The 18,543-nt window shown below is 35.5% G+C and overlaps 1 protein-coding gene across 2 annotated transcripts; it reads right to left on the bottom strand.

Moving 5' to 3' along the window:
• Positions 1–12,787: 12,787 nt before the first annotated feature.
• On the bottom strand, positions 12,788–17,097 carry Rgs1 (regulator of G protein signaling 1). 2 transcript variants are annotated; one of them, XM_020179604.2, is made up of 5 exons: positions 16,914–17,095; positions 16,486–16,566; positions 15,852–15,913; positions 14,334–14,497; positions 12,788–13,588 (listed from the first exon to the last, which is right to left on the bottom strand). In XM_020179604.2, exons 1-5 carry the CDS (start codon positions 17,048–17,050, stop codon positions 13,403–13,405), a joined length of 630 nt encoding a protein of 209 aa, XP_020035193.1. In that variant the 5' UTR covers positions 17,051–17,095; the 3' UTR covers positions 12,788–13,402. The 2 variants fall into 2 exon arrangements, with proteins under 2 accessions (XP_020035193.1, XP_073903326.1); XM_074047225.1 differs by lacking the exon at positions 16,486–16,566 and having other exon boundaries at positions 16,914–17,097.
• Between the last annotated feature and the right edge of the window lie 1,446 nt (positions 17,098–18,543).

The following is an 18,543-nucleotide window of genomic DNA, read 5'->3' on the forward strand; positions in this document are numbered from 1 at the left end:
GACACCAACCTAACTTCCCACCTCCACTTTTAGTGCCACCCTATCCAACTCCTCAAATTTCTATAGTTAGCATAACAAATATTAACCCCCCAACTCCCACTGTTTATAAATATTACCACCAAGGGATCTTCTATATAACATATAAACTACTGGTCAGGTATTAACTGTGTGAATTAATTATTACTAAATTACACCCAGACCAGGGACAGAAATAACATACCAACCTAGCTAAAATCCCCAAGACAGCCACAAAAAAATTAGATCAAGGGAAAGGAAACAGGTAACTAAAAGCACCAACTAGCCTGTCAAGAACATAGTTTCACAGTACCAAGTGCAACAATGGGAAAAAGAAAAAAGGATGGAAACCATTCTCACCTAAAAAATAACTTAATACAGGATTCAGAGGGAAATGAAGAAAATGGATACCCAGTTCCTGACCCCAATAAAACAAAGATAAACAACACTAATGAACCCAACAATGCCCACAAAAACACTCTCAAAGAAGAAATCCTGCAAGTAATCACTGAGAATTTCATGGAGAAGATACCAGACATGGTTCACCAAAATGTACAAGATGCACTCAAGAAATTTCAAGACACCAAAAATAAAGAATACAAGAAGACACAGAAACAAATAAATGAACTCATAGAAGCCCTAAATAAACACCAAAGAAAAACAGAAAACACTATAAATAGGGAGATAAATAAATTAAAGATGAAAATAAAAAAAATATTAAAGAGGAAGTGACCCAAGATATGGAAAACCTCAGAAAAAAGAATCAAACAGAAATGCAAAACAGAGTAGAAAGCCACTCCAGCAGACTAGAACAAGTGGAAGACAGAATCTCAGAAAATTAAAGAAAAACCTAAAGAACTTTTAGTCAAACAACTCAAAACCTGTGAAAGGAATATACATGAACTCACCAACTCCATCAAGAGACCAAACCTGAGAATCATGGGCATTGAAGAAGGAGATGAGGTCCAAGCAAAAGAGATTCATAATATATTCAGTAAAATAATAACAGAAAATTTCCCAAACCTAAAGAAAGTTATACCTATTTAGTACAGGACGCCTCCAGGACACCAAAAAGACTTGACCTAAATAGAATTTCTCCATGACAGATTATCATTAAAACAACAAGAACAGAGAATAGAGAAAGAATATTGAAGGCTATAAAAGAGAAAAAACAAGTAGCATATAAAGGTAAACCCATCAAAATCACGAAGATTTCTCAAAGAAAACATTGAAAACAAGAAGGGTATGGAGTGAGGTATTTCAGGCACTGAATGAAAATAACTTCAACCCTAAAATACAGCAATACTATCATTCAAAATAGATGGAGCAAAACATCTTCCTTGATAAGCAGAAACTAAAATAATATATGAACACCAAGCCACCACTACCAAAGATTCTCCATGGAATTCTGCACACAGAAGATGAAAGCAAGCAAAACCATGAGAGGAAGGGAAGCATCAAACCACAGGAGAAGAAAAGACAAAGAATCATAGAGTAGCAATGATTCAGCTGCACACAATAAAACCTTTAAATAATGAAAACAACTAAATGACAAGAATCACTACATAATCAATATTAATGCTGAATGTCAATGGGCTCAACTCCCCCTTCAAATGACACTATTTGGCAAACTGGATTAAAAAGGAAGATCCAACAATCTGTTGTTTACAGGAGACCCATCTCATTTACAGAAACAAACACTGGATTAGGGTAAAAGGCTAGAAGATTTAGCAAGCTAATGGCCCCTCAAAACAGGCAGGAGTAACAATACTTATCCCAGACAAACTAGACTTCAAACTTACATTGCTCAAATGAGATAAAGAAGGACACTCCATACTAATAAAAGGGAAAATACACCAAAAGGAAACAATTATAAACCTATATGCACACAATGTCAGTGTACTCAATTTCATCAAACATACTCTGAAGGACCTAAAAGCATATAGTGGGAGAATTTAATACCAATTAGGTAGGTCATCCAAACAAAAAAATCAATAAAGAAAATCTAGAACTAAATCACACCATAGATCAAATGGACATAGCTGATGTCTACAGTAAATTTCATCTAACAAAGGAACAATATATATTCTTCTCAGCAGCCACAGAAATTTCTTCAAATTTGATCATATCTTAGGGCATAAAACAAGCTTCAGCAAATATAAGAAAACAGAAATAATCCCATGAATTCTCTCCAATCATAATGCATTAAAACTAGATCTCAACAACAAAAACAATGTCAGAAAATACACAAACAATTGGAAGATGAACAACACATTGCTCAATGAGCAGTGGGTCACTGATGAAATAAAAGAGGAAATTAAAAGTTTCCTAGAAGTAAATGAAAATGAAAACATGACCTACCAGAACATATGGGACACAGCAAAGGCAGTCCTAAGAGGGAAGTTTATAGCCATGAGTGCATATATTAAAATGTCAGAAAGATCTCAAATCAATGATCTAATGCTATAGCTCAAACTCCTAGAAAAACAAGAAAAATCAAAACCTAAAATAATGAGAAAGAGAGACATAGTAAAAATAAAGGCTGAAATTAATGAAATAGAGACCAAAAAACCATACAAATAATCAATGTAACAAAAAGCTGGTTCTTTGAAAAACTAAACAAGATTGACAAACCTCTGAAAAATCTTACTAAAATGAGGAGGGAGAAGACCCAAATCAGTAAAATCAGAAACACAAAAGGGGAGACAAAAACAAGCAGCAAGGAAATCCAGAGAATCATACAGAGACAACATCGAGAACCCATACTCCAATAAATTTGAAAATCTTGAATAAATGGACAAATTTCTAGATACTTATGACCATCCAAAGCTGAACCAAGAAAATATTAACCACCTAAACAGATCTATAACAGGAAATGAAATTGAAGCAGCAATCAAGAGTCTCCCAAAAAAGAAAAGTCCAGGACCCGACAGATTCTCTGCTGAATTCTATCAGACATTTAAAGAAGAACTAATACCAACTCTCTTTAAACTTTTCCATGAAATAGAAAGGGAAGGAACCCTGCCTAACTCGTTCTATGAAGCCAGTATTATACTTATCCCCAAACCAGACAAAGACACCTTCAAAAAGGACAACTATAGGCCAATCTGCTTAATGAACATCAATGCAAAAATTCTCAATAAAATAATGGCAAACTGAATCCAACAATATATCAGAAAGATCATTCACCATGATCAAGTTGTCTTCATCCCAGGGATGCAGGCCTGTTTCAACATATGCAAATCTGTAAATGTAATATAGCACATTAATAGAAGCAAAGACAAAAATCACTTGATCATCTCAATAGATGCAGAAAAAGCCTTTGATAATATCCAACACTACTTCATGATAAATGCTCTAAGAAAACTAAGAATAGTAAGAATGAACCTCAACATTGTAAAGGCAAACCTATAGCCAACATTATACTTAATGGGGAAAACTGAAACCATTTCTCCTAAACTCAGGAATGAGACAAGGTTGACTATTCTCCCCACTCTTATTCAACATTGTCCTGGAATTCCTAGCCAGAACAATTAGGGAAGAAGAAGAAATAATAGGAATACAAATAGGTAAAGAAACAGTCAAACTATCCCTATTTGCAGATGACATGGTCCTCTATCTTAAAGACCCAAAAAACTCTACCCCAAATCTCCTAGATACCATAGACAGCTACAGGAAGGTGACAGGATACAAAATAAACTTACAAAGATCATTAGCTTTTGTATACACCAACAATGAACAAATTGAGAAAGAATATATGGAAACAATGCCATTTACAATAGGCTCAAAAAAAGTCAAATACCTAGGAGTAAACCTCTACAAGGAGAACTATAAACACCTGAAGAAAGAGATCAATGAAGACTGCAGAAGGTGGAAAGATCTCCCATGCTCGTGGATTGGTATAATCAACATAGTAAAAATGGCTATACTACCAAAAGCAATCTACATGTTTAATACAATTCCTATCAAAATCCCAATGACATTCATCAAAGAGATTGAAAAATCTACCCTAAAGTTCATTTGGAAACACAAGAGACCATGAATAGCCAAGGCAATACTCAGCAAAAAGAACAATGCTGGAGGTATCACAATACCCAACTTCAAACTATATTACAAAGCAATAGCAATAAAAACAGCATGGTACTGGCACAAAAACAGACATGAAGCCCAGTGGAACAGAATAGAGAACCCGGATATGAATCCGCACAGCTATGCCCACCTTATTTTTGACAAAGGTGCCAAAAACATACAATGGAGAAAAGACAGCCTCTTCATCAAATGTTGTTGGGAAAAGTGGTTCTCTGTCTGCAAAAACTGAAAGCAGATCCATATTTATCACCCTGTACTAGTATCAACTCAAAATGGATCAAGGACCTTAATATCAGACCTGAAACTCTGAAGTTAGTACAGGAAAGAGCAGGGAATTCTCTGGAAGCAATAGGTATAGGCAAGGACTTCCTCAATAGTACCCCAGTAGCTCAGTAACTAAAAGAAAGGATGGAGAAATTGGACTACATGAAATTAAAAAGCTTCTGCACAACAAAAGAAATGGTCTCTGAATTGAAGTGACCACCCACAGAGTAGGAGAAAATATTTGCCAGTTATTCATCAGACAAAGGGCTGATAACCAGAATATACAGGAAACTCAAAAAACTAACCCCTCAAAAAACAATTAACCAATAAAGAAATGGGCAACTGAACTAAACAGAACTTTTTCAAAAGAAGAAATCCAAATGGCCAAAAAACACATGAAAATATGCTCACTATCTCTGGCCATAAAGGACATGCAAATCAAAACCACACTAAGATTCCACCTCACTCCTATTAGAATAGTTATCATCAAAAACACCACCAACAACAGGTGTTGGTGAGGATGTGGGGAAAAAGGAACCCTCATGCACTGCTGGTGGGAATGCAAGCTAGTGTAACCACTCTGGAAAACAATATGGAGGCTTCATAGATCTGCCATATGATCCAGCAATCTCACTCCTAGGAATATACCCAAAGGTATACTACAGAGGCACCTGTACACCCATGTTTATTGTGGTGCTATTCATAATAGCCAAGTTATGGAAACAGTCAAGATGCCCCTGACAAACGGCTTAATAAAATGTGGTATTTATACACAATGGAATTTTACTCAGCCATGAAGAAGAATGAAATCTTATCATTTGCAAGTAAATGGATGGAACTGGAGAACATCATTCTGAGCGAGGTTAGCCAGGCTCAGAAGACCAGAAATCCTATGTCCTCCTTCCTATGCACACTTTAGATCTAGGTAAATGCAGTAGTGTTGTTGGACTTGTGTCACACACTAAGGGGAGAAAACATAAGGGAGGAATGGGGATAGGTAGGCAACCCAAAACTTGAAAGTGTTTGATGTCCCCACTGCAGAGGAGCTAATACAGTAACCTTAAAATGACAGAGGTCAATATGGGAAGGTGACTGGGAAGTAGTGAAGAGGTCAGGTAGAGATGAATCAATTAGATTGTAATACACTTGTGCATGGAAGCAATGCTAGGAATCTCAGTATAGCTATCCTTATCTCAACTAGTGAAAATGCTTTGTTTTTCTTTTTTTTTTTTTCAACTCTTTATTTATTTTTTTATTTTTTCCTTTTTCTTTTATTATTCATATGTGCATACAAGGCTTGGGTCATTTCTCCCCCCTGCCCCCACCCCCTCCCTTACCACCCACTCTGCCCCCTCCCTCTTCCCCCCACCCCCTCAATACCCAGCAGAAACTATTTTGCCCTTATTTCTAATTTTGTTGTAGAGAGAGTATAAGCAATAATAAGAAGGAACAAGGGTTTTTGCTGGTTGAGATAAGGATAGCTATACAGGGCGTTGACTCACATTGATTTCCTGTGCGTGGATGTTACCTTCTAGGTTAATTCTTCTTGAACTAACCTTTTCTCTAGTACCTGTTCCCCTTTTCCTATTGGCCTCAGTTGCATTTAAGGTATCTGCTTTAGTTTCTCTGCGTTAAGGGCAACAAATGCTAGCTAATTTTTTAGGTGTCTTACCTATCCTTACCTTACCTTACCTTACCTATCCTGGAAGCAAGGGGGGTGGAGAGGAGGGGAGAGAAATGGCCCCAACAATGCATGCACATATGAATAAATGAATAAAGAAAAAAATTACTTCCCCCCCCAAAAAAAGAAGTAAGATCTTCTTATCCATCAATGAATTGTAACTGCTCTCACTCAAATTATATAATGTATGCATTCATAGCATGGCAACAATCTACCTATTACTTGTATTACAGTGGGTCATCTGTAAACTCTGAATTAGCTGACATTTTTAAGCAAAAACACTAGACTAGTAATACTATCTGTTTTTATGGCTAATTCAAACTGCATGGTTCAGTGCCAGAGTTTAAAAACTTATTTAAACCCTTACCTCACTGAATTTTTATCTTCCTTGGTTTCACTAGAATAGAAATGGATAGTTTGGGAACATAGAAGAGTATCTGAATTTTAGGATTTTTTTTTATTTTTTTTCTCTTTCCAGGAATAAATGATAAAAATATCTTCATGTATTTTGAGGAGTTAAAGGATCATTGAACTAAATTATGTCAAAAGTGTGCTTGGCTACATCTCAGTTGTTCTTTCTTGTTTCTGTCAACAAGAAGCCAGCACTAGAATATTTTCCACCAGTTGTTTAGATCCAGCCTAGACCTGCTGTCAAGTTAAAGGTCAGCTCTTCCATATAAGAAAGCCATTGCTGCAATCATGATGTCCTACTCTCTAGGACCTTGATCCCTTGGTGGCTTGTTTGTCTTTGACAGCTGTTTTGCCTAGTTCTTGGCATGAATCCTAGACGTCATTTTTGTTTCCTATCTTTGAAGAGTGTTTTTGACCTTAGAGCAATAACTTGCTGCAAATTTGTTGAGTCACTTAGTCCTTGGTTTCATTCTTAGCCTAGATGATGTCTTGAAAGACTGCTTTTGTGGGAGATACAAGTGAGCTTTGAGAGAAAATGTGGAATGGTTCATATTCAGACTTATTGGGAATAAACTGTTGTCTATTGAAACACATGTGGAACCTCATTTTTTTAACATGCAGAACCTCTTAAAATCATGTGTCTTACACTTCATCCAGTGTTGCTGTCCTTATTTCCAAATTGTTTAATACAAATCATAACTGAAAGCTCTCAAAGACAATATGTAATATCCATGAACCTTGCTGTAAGTTTGGGAGCCATGGTTAGATATGTCCTCTCCTTTAGTTTATTCATTATATCAAACTGTTCACGAGCTATTGTCTGTTTACCTTCTTCTTCCCATTCCCTTTGATAACCTCCTTACTTCAAACCTCGTTTTTCTTCTGCTGGACTGCAAAACTAGAACAAATTTGGCTTTCTGTCCTCAATTATATCTTCTTTCAAAAAATTTGTGTTTTTAACACACAAAGAAATCATGTCCCTTCCAGAAGTGTGTGGTAAGACAGACTTTGAAAAATTACAAATTTAGATTCAAACATTGGGTCCATAATTCACTAGTTATGTGTTGTGTTGTTAGATGGTCTTTTTCACCATCACCCTTCATGTGTTGATCAATAAAATGAGGCTGAGAGTGCTTACCTTAAAGAAGTTTAATGTGAACTAAACAAGTAACATATGTATCTAGCACAATGCCTGGCCCATACCTTATAAAAAGTAGTAAAAGAAAAAAGTCTTTTGCTTAAAACTTTAGTGTTTCAGACTCTTTGGAATAGACAATATCTCCTCTCAGAATCTTTCTTAAATGACTGTGTTAATAAGGTTTTTCCACTGGGACAAAATACTTGAGATAATCAACTTATGAGGAGAAACGGTTTATTTTAGCTCAGTTTTAGAGGTTCTAGTCCACAGTCATTTGGCCATGTTGCCTCAGGGCCTGTTGGTGAGGCAACACATCCTGGTGGAGCCTCTAGTAGAGAAAACTACATAGAAGGTGGAACCAGTATCCTAATACACCCTTCAAAGGTATGCTCCATGACCTATTGTCCTTTTACTAGATTCCACCACTTCCTAGTAATGCCAACAGGCTGAGGACTCAGCCTTTAATAAACCAGCCTTTGTGGACATTTCAGATCCAAGCTATAGCAACTCCCTTTGTAGCTTTCCTTGCTAATATTTCTCTTACCTATATATTCTAGTCAAACTAATTAAATCACTATTGCTGAACACGGGGTATTTCTTTTTCCTGTTTTCCTGGGGTTTTTTGTAGACTAGTCTCTACATCTGGAATGATCTCAACTCCTTCCTCCACTAGTTGGGTTGTATTTATTTTTCACAATATATTCTAATTGTCCTTTCTTATGAAAAGAAAGGACAAAAATCAGTCAACAAATACTATACAAGTAAAAACACAACTAAATTAAATACAGAACAAAAGCAAGTATTTTCTTAGGTGAAGAAATTCAATGTCTAACACAGAGCATTGTTAGTTGAATAATACTTTATGTCAAGAAACTTTAAAGAATTTTTTGTAGATACTCATGGTTTTAGAGAAGTAAGTTTGTTGTTTTTTGTGTTGCATGCCCTTTGGCACAAGTATGAACTTTTGAAAATCAGTTGAGTGGATCCTAAGCATCTTTCACTGTCTGTGAATTTGACAGAAAAGAGGTAAGAGGATGTGAACAAGAAATTGTGATGTGTAATTGATATAGTTAATAGAGTTCTTCCAAACTTAAAAAAACACAAAAAAACCTTTGCTTATAATACACCATTTCTTCTTATTTAAGCAAATGGTCTCCCTAACACTGCAAGCCTGGCTCCTTTTAGCAATCATCATGGAGGTTCCCAGGCAGGTCTTTTCTAAAGAGTAATCATCCACGTCAAAGCATGGTCCCCAAGGCTTTGTAAAGTTGGGTAATTTTGAACTTAATTCAAGTTCCTAGTTTAATCTAAATTCCTAGCTTAATCCAACAACAGCTATGGAAAATTAAAGTAAATTTGGGTAAACAACTCTAAATTCAGTAAAATCCTCTATGACTTAAAATTTCAGTTTAAGAAGGTAACTATCCAAGGCCTTGCAGTTCAGACATTAGTGTTATCAAATGAAATGTAAGTTAATATGAACATTTAGGATGCTTAGCCAATTTTTTCCTTATCTTTCTCTCCTTCTTCTCATCCCTTCCTTTTTTCTCCCTCACTGTCTACCTCTCATCCTCTTTCTATCATCTTTTCTTTCTCTCTCCTCCCCTCCTCTTTCTTGCCTTTTCTTTTAGTCCTTTTTTTTTTTTTTTTTTTTTGCAATTTTGATGTGCAGCTCCACTTTTTTTTTTATTGTGCTGGGTGGCATTTACAAAAGTTCTTACAATGTACCAAATACATCATACTTGAATTCCCCTCCACTGCTCTCCTTTACCCCCCCTCCATCCCCATTCCTGGAACAGTTTAAACAGGTATCATTTTTGCATTTACATACATGTGTACACAGTTTTTGAACCATATTTACAATCCTATTCTGCTTCCTCACCACTTCCCTCCTGTTTTTCATAAGATTGCTGTATTTGTATTAGGTCTTTATTCCACATATCAGAGAAAACATGCAGCTTGACCCCCCCACACACACCGCAGGACCTGTTCCTTCTTTCTATTCTCTGATTTTGTAGAAGAAAGAGAAAAAATGACATTTTTGCTTGTTTGTGATAAAGGTAGCTACACAGGGAGTTTCCTTGTGATATTTCTATGTATATGTGTATTATAACCCCATCTCTATTCATCTTCTCTATTTTTCTTCATTCTACCTTAATCCCTTTCTTGTGGTAGTTTCAGCTGGTTTAAGAATTCTGTGTTCACTCTTGTATAGAGAGTACAGCAACCATATTCACCTTCTTAGTTTCCTTCTTTTATTGTACCTTTCTTGTATGTGACCTCCCCTTAGTGTGACAAGTTTTCCATAAGATTGCTGTATTTGTATTAGGTCTATAGTCCACATATGAGAGAAAACATACAGTTTTTGGTCTTCTGAGCCTGGCTAACTTCACTTAAGATGATGTTCTCCTGTTCTATCCATTTACCTGCAAATGACAGAATTTCATTCTGCTTTGTGGCTGAGTAAAATTCCATTGTATATAAATACCACCTCCTAATTGCCATTAGGATGATATAGTTTTAGGGTTAAAGACACTCAACAAATTATGCTAACAATAATAAAAAGATACTCAACAAAAAGATGTTATTATTTCTGAAATTCAGTGGTAATTTTTATTCTATAGATATGGTTTCATTCTGATCTGAAGAAATCCCACAACTCGATGTAACAACTTATATTTAAGGTATTTTAAATCAGGTTGTACTCTATTTTCAGGATTTCTAATTTTCAATAATAAATAATTAAAGATCCCCAATAGAATAATATAGCTCACATTTGCACACAGAAGCAAAGAAAACTGAACATTAATTTACCCCATGTGGGTCAAGCGAGTAAATGCTTTTTATTTTTTTTAGTTAGACATCATTGCCTGCATCATTATCCTACTTTTACTTCCATAGATCTCTAGCTTGCTGAGGTAGACATACAAGAAGTAATCCAAAATAATGTGAAACAAGTCCAATGCTTCTGATTTAGTACCACAACACAACATTAGCCTATCAGCTGAGAATCTCAGACTGAGTAGCTGAATCAGATTTCTTTTAATCATGGATGTCACTAGCACTAATAACATTTCTGTGAATGAACTTATAAAACAGTCACACCACAATAAAAAATGCCAGTGAAAAGGCAAAAGCAATGGGAAAGTAGCGATATGTTGGTCAGGTTGACAGCATCACTCTTGGCTCTCTAAGACTGAGTCCAAATTAGCTCCACCTTAGAGTTTATTCCAGGATTTAGCAGTACATATCTGCTTTTCAATTTTCTTGTGCTAGCTTATTCCTATGCAGCCAGGATGACATTTTTCTCCAAATGAGGTGGTGTCTTAGACACTTGTTTTGACCATCCATCTAAAACTGGGTAGCTCTTTAACATGACAATTTATTTAGACAAAGACCAGCAGCATTCATTTTATGACCAGTCTGTGTGTGTTGGATAGTTACACTGCTCACTCCTCAGAGTCCGAAGGGCCTGGATTCTATTTAATATGACAGTAGCACTTAAAATAGGAGCAGAGTGTCCTGTGTTTATATGGACTGCAGTTCATCTCTACTAGACATTGAAAATAACTGCGTTATGGTGTACGGTGTCATTGAAAGGCTTTACGGAAAAGTTAATCTATCTGGACCTTGAAGAATTGGTTGTATTTGAAAACTGGAAGAGGGAAGGAAATGTTATTTCAGTTAGAGAGCAGAGATTCACCAAAGACCTGGAGATTATGAAAAGAGTTTTTAACCATGACTATTACAAGGCTTGTGCAAAACAGGTGAGTAGTCCAGTGTGAGGTCAAAGTAGGAGAGGTACTCAGAGGAGAATAATGGAAACTGTACTGAGAAAGTCACTCTGGGTGACGGGCTGAACTCCAGAAGGAGACATTTCAATATCCTTTTATAGGTCATGGAAAATTATTTGTCTAAATCTGTACTTTAGAAGCTGTATGTAGTCTACTAAAGGATGAATTAGAGAAAAGAGGCTGGAAAGAGAGAGAATAGGCTGTGTGAACTGCAAGCAACAAGAGCCTATACCAGGGTGGGAAGAATAGAAGTGACCAGATAACATACCACAGACTCTGGTTGTAGAAGGAAGATTGACAAGATTTGGTGGTGAATGAATAAGAGGAGCAAGAAACTTGTAGATAATGACCATATTAAATAATATGACCGGTTAAAGCATTGAATAAAACCTAAGGTAGAGCTAATTTAGACTCAGTCCAATGGAAACTTAAGAGTAATTTTTTTAAACCTGCTGTACATATTGCTCCTTATCATCTGATGACTGGGAAAACTTGTAGTGAGAATATGCATCGTAGTTTGTTATGATATGGAGATGGCAGATTGTTAGATAAGATATGGAGCACAGGTGCATGGGGAGATTCAACTGTACAATTTATACACGAATATGTCAGCCGTATCTATTATTTTCCTGGTGTTGATAGCTGATACTTTCAGGGGAGTCTTATTTTCCTATTGAGTGACACTTGGGATTGTTGTAGATTTCGGTGATCTAGGAAATGTTTTCTGGTCAGTGGGTGGCAGTATTGTACAGTAGGAAAAAACACAGGGTTTATAGTCAGCAAACCTGTGAGCACTCCCTAGCATTGTCACACCTCAAATCATCTTCAGAATCACCAGCAGTTTCCTTTTAAATATAGATTCCCATATTCTACCCCCTGGAATTTCTGACTAAGTCAGCCTGGATGAGGTCCCAAAATAGGGGTCTTTATGTGTTTAAGAATTTCAGGTAATTCTGAGAGTTGGTGAAGTTGGGGAGTTTGTGATTTAATCTTTTTAGGTCTCAGCTTTCAAACCATTGTTATGAACATTGAATGAAAAAAATATTTCAGATTATACATCTGAGTTTAACAAACATTAAATCACAGCAAACTGTCAGTTGTTAGTTGAATTAATTCTTAAAATAACTTTTCTGTCTCTTTATAACAGACTACATTAATTTCTCATCTGTTTGAAGCTGGACTTCATGAGATCATATTTGTTTGATTTTAATTTATGGTGACAGAAGAGAGAAAATGGATGAATTCTGCCCAATTTAATAAATAAAATATAATATTCATTAACAATTTTAGATATTTAATAGCTAGCAGAAAGTCACGGCCCTTGTTTCAATTTTTTTTTAATCAGAGGAAAAAAATGCCAGATTAAAAAATGGCAATGAAAAATGGCAAAAAGACTTGTTTATATATATTTTAATACAAAACTCACATTTATTAATGACACTGTGATAATTTAATTTACAAATATATTCTGACTTCCTAGTTTTAAGGCCACTAGCTTAAGTTAAACACATTGTTCTGTTTATCACTTCCAACCTGAATATACTCAAACAAAACAAATACCTCTGTGTTGATAATAATAATGGTGGAGTGAAACACATAAGGAGATTTCAGCAGTTCAGTACAGTTCCTACACAATAATATGCAGCATAGCTGTCAGTTGACCTTGAAGCTTACAGCATGCTATAGTCAGTCTCATGAATTTTATTCACAGTTTCTATGTAGACTGTTACCTGGCCTTTTTAGCTCTAGGGGTTTTCTAATATAGATGTCCACTGTATGTTATGAGAGTGCCACAGTTTCTCCTTCCTTTTATTGTCTCAGCATTCTTCTTGCTTAGGCTTCTTCAAACCTGCACTGGATAACATCCACGTTCATCCATTCTGAGTCATTTGTTCTTCCTCAGGCCTGTCAAGTCACCAAAACAGGCCAAACTGTTCACCCAGGCAGCCAAACTGGCACATTCCTTCCATCCTTGATACCATCCTTTAACTCTGTTCAGCCAGGAACTACTCACTTTAGGCTATTAGCCTGAAGGTCGTTTAGAAGATTTAAGTAAATGTCTGATTTTAGGAACCTGGGATACGAGTCCTTCTCCATAAGAGAATATATGACTTTCTGGGCTTCATCAAAAGATGTAAGGGTTGGTGCTTTAATCTTCTTGGCTGTAGATTCTCTAGTCCGAAAGTCAATATTGATCTAAAAATAAAATCCATGGTTATTAATATACAGTTCCCATTTATGGTAAAGTTTGTGATGTTACTGGGTTTTTTGAAGTTCTTCAAGAAAGTGGTTTTACATCCTCATTTACATCAGTTTAAATATCTCTTGAATGCCAATTGTAAACCAGCTCTATACTGGGTGTGGAAGAGACAGAAAGAAATATCCCCCAAGTTTTTCCACTATGTTTTGTCATATGCATTTGAGAAATGAAAAGGGGAAGACATGAAAAGTTTTAATATCTATTTAAGATAGGATATATAACAAAGTAGAGTGACATGGGCATTTAAGATTTACTGGATGACAACATACTTTGGGTAGCTATTTTCTGTTTGGGCCAAGAATATTTTACTGGAAGATAAACACTGCTCTTAACTGAACATTTTTTGCTTCTGTGATTGTACATATTGTACTGTATTATATCTTATCTGAGATATGATAGCTTATTAAGGATTCTCTGCTATGGAGGTCTGGCAGTACCACCCTTACTCTCTTCCCCACCCCTATCATGTTAAATAGCTTTGCTAAATCTTTTTTTTTTCATTTTCTATGCTGAAATCTTCATAGATACTAAGAATAAATCATTACACTGAACTATGTGAACATACTTAACTATATAGAACTATGTAAGAGAGTATGTATGATACTCAGATGGGATTTCATCTTGATATGTGCACCTAAATTCTTTTACATAGACACTGATAATAATGAACTTAACACTCACTTGTTTAGCTGCATCTGAATGCACAAAAGCTTTGTATATCTTCTCTGCCTTAGAATACAGAAGATCAGACTCTGTTTTCTTATAGTCCTCACAAGCCAGCCAGAACTCAATATTCTCCTCACTGAACTCAGACTTTAAGAAATTTCCAAAGACATCTTGACCAGCTAAAAAAAAAGGGGGTATTAAGATAATTAAATTAATTGAGCCAATAAAATGAATAACTTGAAGAAGAAATTTACTTAAAAATACTATTGTATTCTATAGTAGAAAGGGATGGCCACTGTTGAAATATCTTTGTCATACTTTGCAGAAAAGAGAAAACCTTAGAGATTCTTTTATGTGTAGAAGAGGAATCTGGGATCAGGCAAACTTGTCTACAGTCACATAACTGCTTACCATGGATACAAACTACTTTGCTTCCATCCATGTTTAAATTTAAATTGGTCTGGCCTGATTATAAAATAATGTTGTTTCTTGTTGATATCAACATTTTAGCCAGAGTGTAGAGGCAGGCAAGCAAACATTAATGATAAAAGGAATTACCATAGTGTTAATAATTAAACATAAAATTTCCTCATCTAATTCATGTTAGATAGTGTTAGGCCTACATATCACCTATGTACCTTATATGCTGATTATATTGCTAGAGTTATTATATTTGCTGAGTCTTATTTGTCATTTCTGTGCCATGTATTTGTTTAGCTGAAATGTAAACAAAGTCTAATACTAAGATGGATGAACTAGGTTCAACTACTCCATCCCCAAGCAAGATTCCTTCGAGCATTTCTGGGGAGAAAAGGCTGCTTCTCTGCACCTCCAAACAAAATTCTAATACCAGTAACATTACAATACCCATGACAAGGGGAGGATAAGCTGAGTTCATTCTTTCCCCTCTTTCATCAGAAAATGCCCCACCCCTAAGAAAATACCCGAACATGTGTTTAAAAATCCTTATATCTTACCAAGGTTAAAACATTTATTGTGTGATATACAATGCAATTATTTACTTGATGTGTCCCGACCACCTTCAAGATATTGAGGGACTGTGTCTTTATGTTTGAATCCTTGCTGCCTCTAAAATGCCTACCAGACAAAGGAGCAAGTAGACGAGTACATGAATGATAAAACATTAATTGAATGAGTGAATCCTTCTTTTTACATCCAACTGTAAAAGACACATTCTTTTGGCAGCTATCAAAGTGGCAGTTCTCATGTTGGTTTACTTTTAAAAGCTGTAAACTTCAGAAACCCGGCATAATTTAAATTTTGTTCCTATAATGACATAAAAACTCTAACTTTTTGGCAGATATGTCTCAAGGGTGGAGGTAAAATTGAAAGCTAAGTCAACATTTTATCACGAAGAGGTGTAACCTGCTGAAGCTATCAATGACTACACAAAACTAGAATATGACTTTTGGCACACTGTCATATAGAGAACACTATATTTTAATGAAGCCATTCACTCTATTAGGGTATAGAGCTAAATCCAGAAGCACTCAAGAGTTGACACATGCTTACTTTGGTTGGCAAGAAGTTTTTCCAGAGACTGAGACCACTGTATTACTTCATCAGCAGAAAGTCTGCAGGGAACAAAATTTACATCAATTAATAAAATATTTTTGTATAAACCCAATGAGATAAGAATGGCTGCTGTAATTTAATAATTTCATAAACTAAGATTCTTATTCTCATAATATTTTTTTGAAACAGGGTTTCACTATGTAGCCCAGATTAGCCTGGAACTTACTATGTATCCGAAGCTTGACTTGAGTTCACAATCCTCCTGCCTATGTCACCTGAGTGCTGAGATTACAGGCATGTTCCCCCATGCCCAGCTAATTCTAATAAATTTCATTAACAATTATGTATAAAAGTCCCCTATAATAACTATATTTATGAAAAAATCTGCTAAGAAATTTTGAAAAGTATCCAAATAGATAAAATCTGACAGTGAAAATAAATAGTAAATATGTGCATATATGTTTGTATTTAATTTACATTGGTAAATTAGTAATTAAAATATTCTAATCTTGTTTGGCATGTTATATAAAAGAAATACAGCACAATGCATGAAATATTAACCTTTTACTAGGATAGAGAGCTAATTTCTAGGCTGCTCTTGTAAATGATAATAATAATTCCCTATACATACATCTCCTTGGACTTGGAAGATTTCATTCCAGATTCCAGATGTGGGATCATAGATCTCAAGTATGCTCTCATGTCCATTCCACTACAAAAGACAGAAAGTGAACATTTATATTTCTCCAGTGGAATTAATTTTATTTGCAAAAGGAAAGCACTGGGAAATTGCCAAGGTATAAAGCAATAATAAAAATAGCTGATGCAACATTTTTCTATATTAAAATAGAGCTCAGTTTTATGAGTCAATGTCTGGAAAGATTCCCACATACTCTAATGTTGGAATATAAGTGACTTCTTAATACAAAAGAATCTTACTTATAAGTCACAACAGGTAATTGCTCTGATCTGGCTGAACTAAATACACATAGTCTTTGCCTTCCATTCACAATCCCTTTGCCATTAATGATAATCTGAGTGAGACATGAATGCACTTACAAAGTCTTTGGCCTCCGTTTTTGAGTTTTGTCATCTAGAAGTGAACGACCAGTTTCTTTCAAGCCCTTTGGGTTAGTGGAGAAGAACATTCCTGGCATTGTGTCCAGCTTTGGTTTGGATATGGCTGCTGCTCTCATGGTCCTCTCACAGCAAATGTCTGTTAGTCAACGTTCCTGCTGCTTTATATAGTAAAGGCAGACAGGCGCTGTTTATCAAGTGATGTTACCACAGACACTGGAAGTTCCTCCTTTCTTGGTGTGTCGTGACGTGTATGTTGAAAAAAAAGTGTACAGTGATGTCTTGTGGTTGAAACTTAACCAAATGAGAGCAGGTCACTTGATTACAAAGAAAGAAAATTCAAAATATAGAGGCACACAGTCATGTACCCCATGTCTCAAGCATTTACAATGTCTGTTTTTGGTTTGAGGAGATTCATGCTTCTTGAAAACTGTATCTTCCACAAAATGTTTCATTTGGTATATTCATTGTTTAACACAGAAACTCAACAGTAAAGTTGTACCCCCTTCCCAATGTTTTGGACAGTCCTGGACTATGAAATCTTCTGATTACAATATTTTAAACGTTCTTTTTCTTCTCCAGGAAGCAGTATAAGCACACATTTTCTGCTTGATTGCTTTTGCACCTATCTGGTAGGAAGGAGAGCATGAGAAACTTTCTTTACCTTGCCCACATTGACCCCATCTCTTATTTCCATTGCAGGAAATCTTCATGTTAACATTTTCCCAGGTGTACCCTAAATATTCTACTGGTGATGCATAAGATGATTTTAAAGGGTACATCATTTTAATATTGTCTTACTATACATTAAGAATATAACTAATATTAAATTGCAATTGCTTGCATTTAGGAAAAGAACAACGTACAATTAAAAGCAAACCTATACACAAAAGTATAGTTGATATAGAGATATGGCGTGACAAGTAAGTGTTTTATACTGTAGAATCACACAGTGTTTGAGGAGCAAAACCACTCAAAGCATAATGAGAATTAACTTGGATAGATCGATAATTTGGACTATTTGGGTGAGGATCTTCAAATTTTGGCAGTGTTTCTGGAGAGATGTAGTCTAGCTCTAATTAAGATTAAAGTCTTAAAAAACAATCCAAGGAACTCAATGACTTATTACTTAGATTAGAGGCATGAGTGCAATATGAGCTCTTACAGAGTTTACATAGAGTGTGAGTTTTTATAAAGTACCCTGTTTACCTTAAACCTTCTTTGGATTTTGCCCCTGAGAGGATAGTAGTTTTTACTAAGAGAGGCTTCTGGTGGTATTAAGTAGATCTGTTTCAAAATGTGAAGAACATTAATTTTCCTGTCCTGAGTCTATCATTAGAATAAATAATATTTGAAGGATACAAATTTAGAGTACTACAAAATCCACTTGTACAGTTATGAACATATTGTATGTAGTAGCATCATTTGATGTTAAAAAGATAACATAGTCCATTAAGAAAGGAGATTAGTGAGATGAGCTGTCCTCTTTGGAAGTGACCAAAACAAAATTGATAAGGCTAAAAGACTGATGACATAAAGACATTTGTTTACTTCCTGTGGTTCAGCTCATGGTTACTTTCCTGTTAAAATCTTTAGCATTGCTCACGTTTGT

Source organism: Castor canadensis, chromosome 11 (genome assembly GCF_047511655.1).
Source record: "Castor canadensis chromosome 11, mCasCan1.hap1v2, whole genome shotgun sequence".
Classification (NCBI taxonomy): Eukaryota; Metazoa; Chordata; class Mammalia; order Rodentia; family Castoridae; genus Castor; species Castor canadensis.

Bases quoted from the DNA above. Each gene is read 5' to 3' on its own strand.
- Rgs1 (XM_020179604.2), bottom strand. From the start codon at position 17,050: ATGAGAGCAGCAGCCATATCCAAACCAAAGCTGGACACAATGCCAGGA. The intron at 16,567-16,913 runs GTAAGTGCATTC...TGTCTTTTGTAG, and splicing joins AAACGGAGGCCAAAGACTTT to TGGAATGGACATGAGAGCAT. The intron at 14,498-15,851 runs GTAAGCATGTGT...CTTTTTTTTTAG, and splicing joins AAAACTTCTTGCCAACCAAA to CTGGTCAAGATGTCTTTGGA.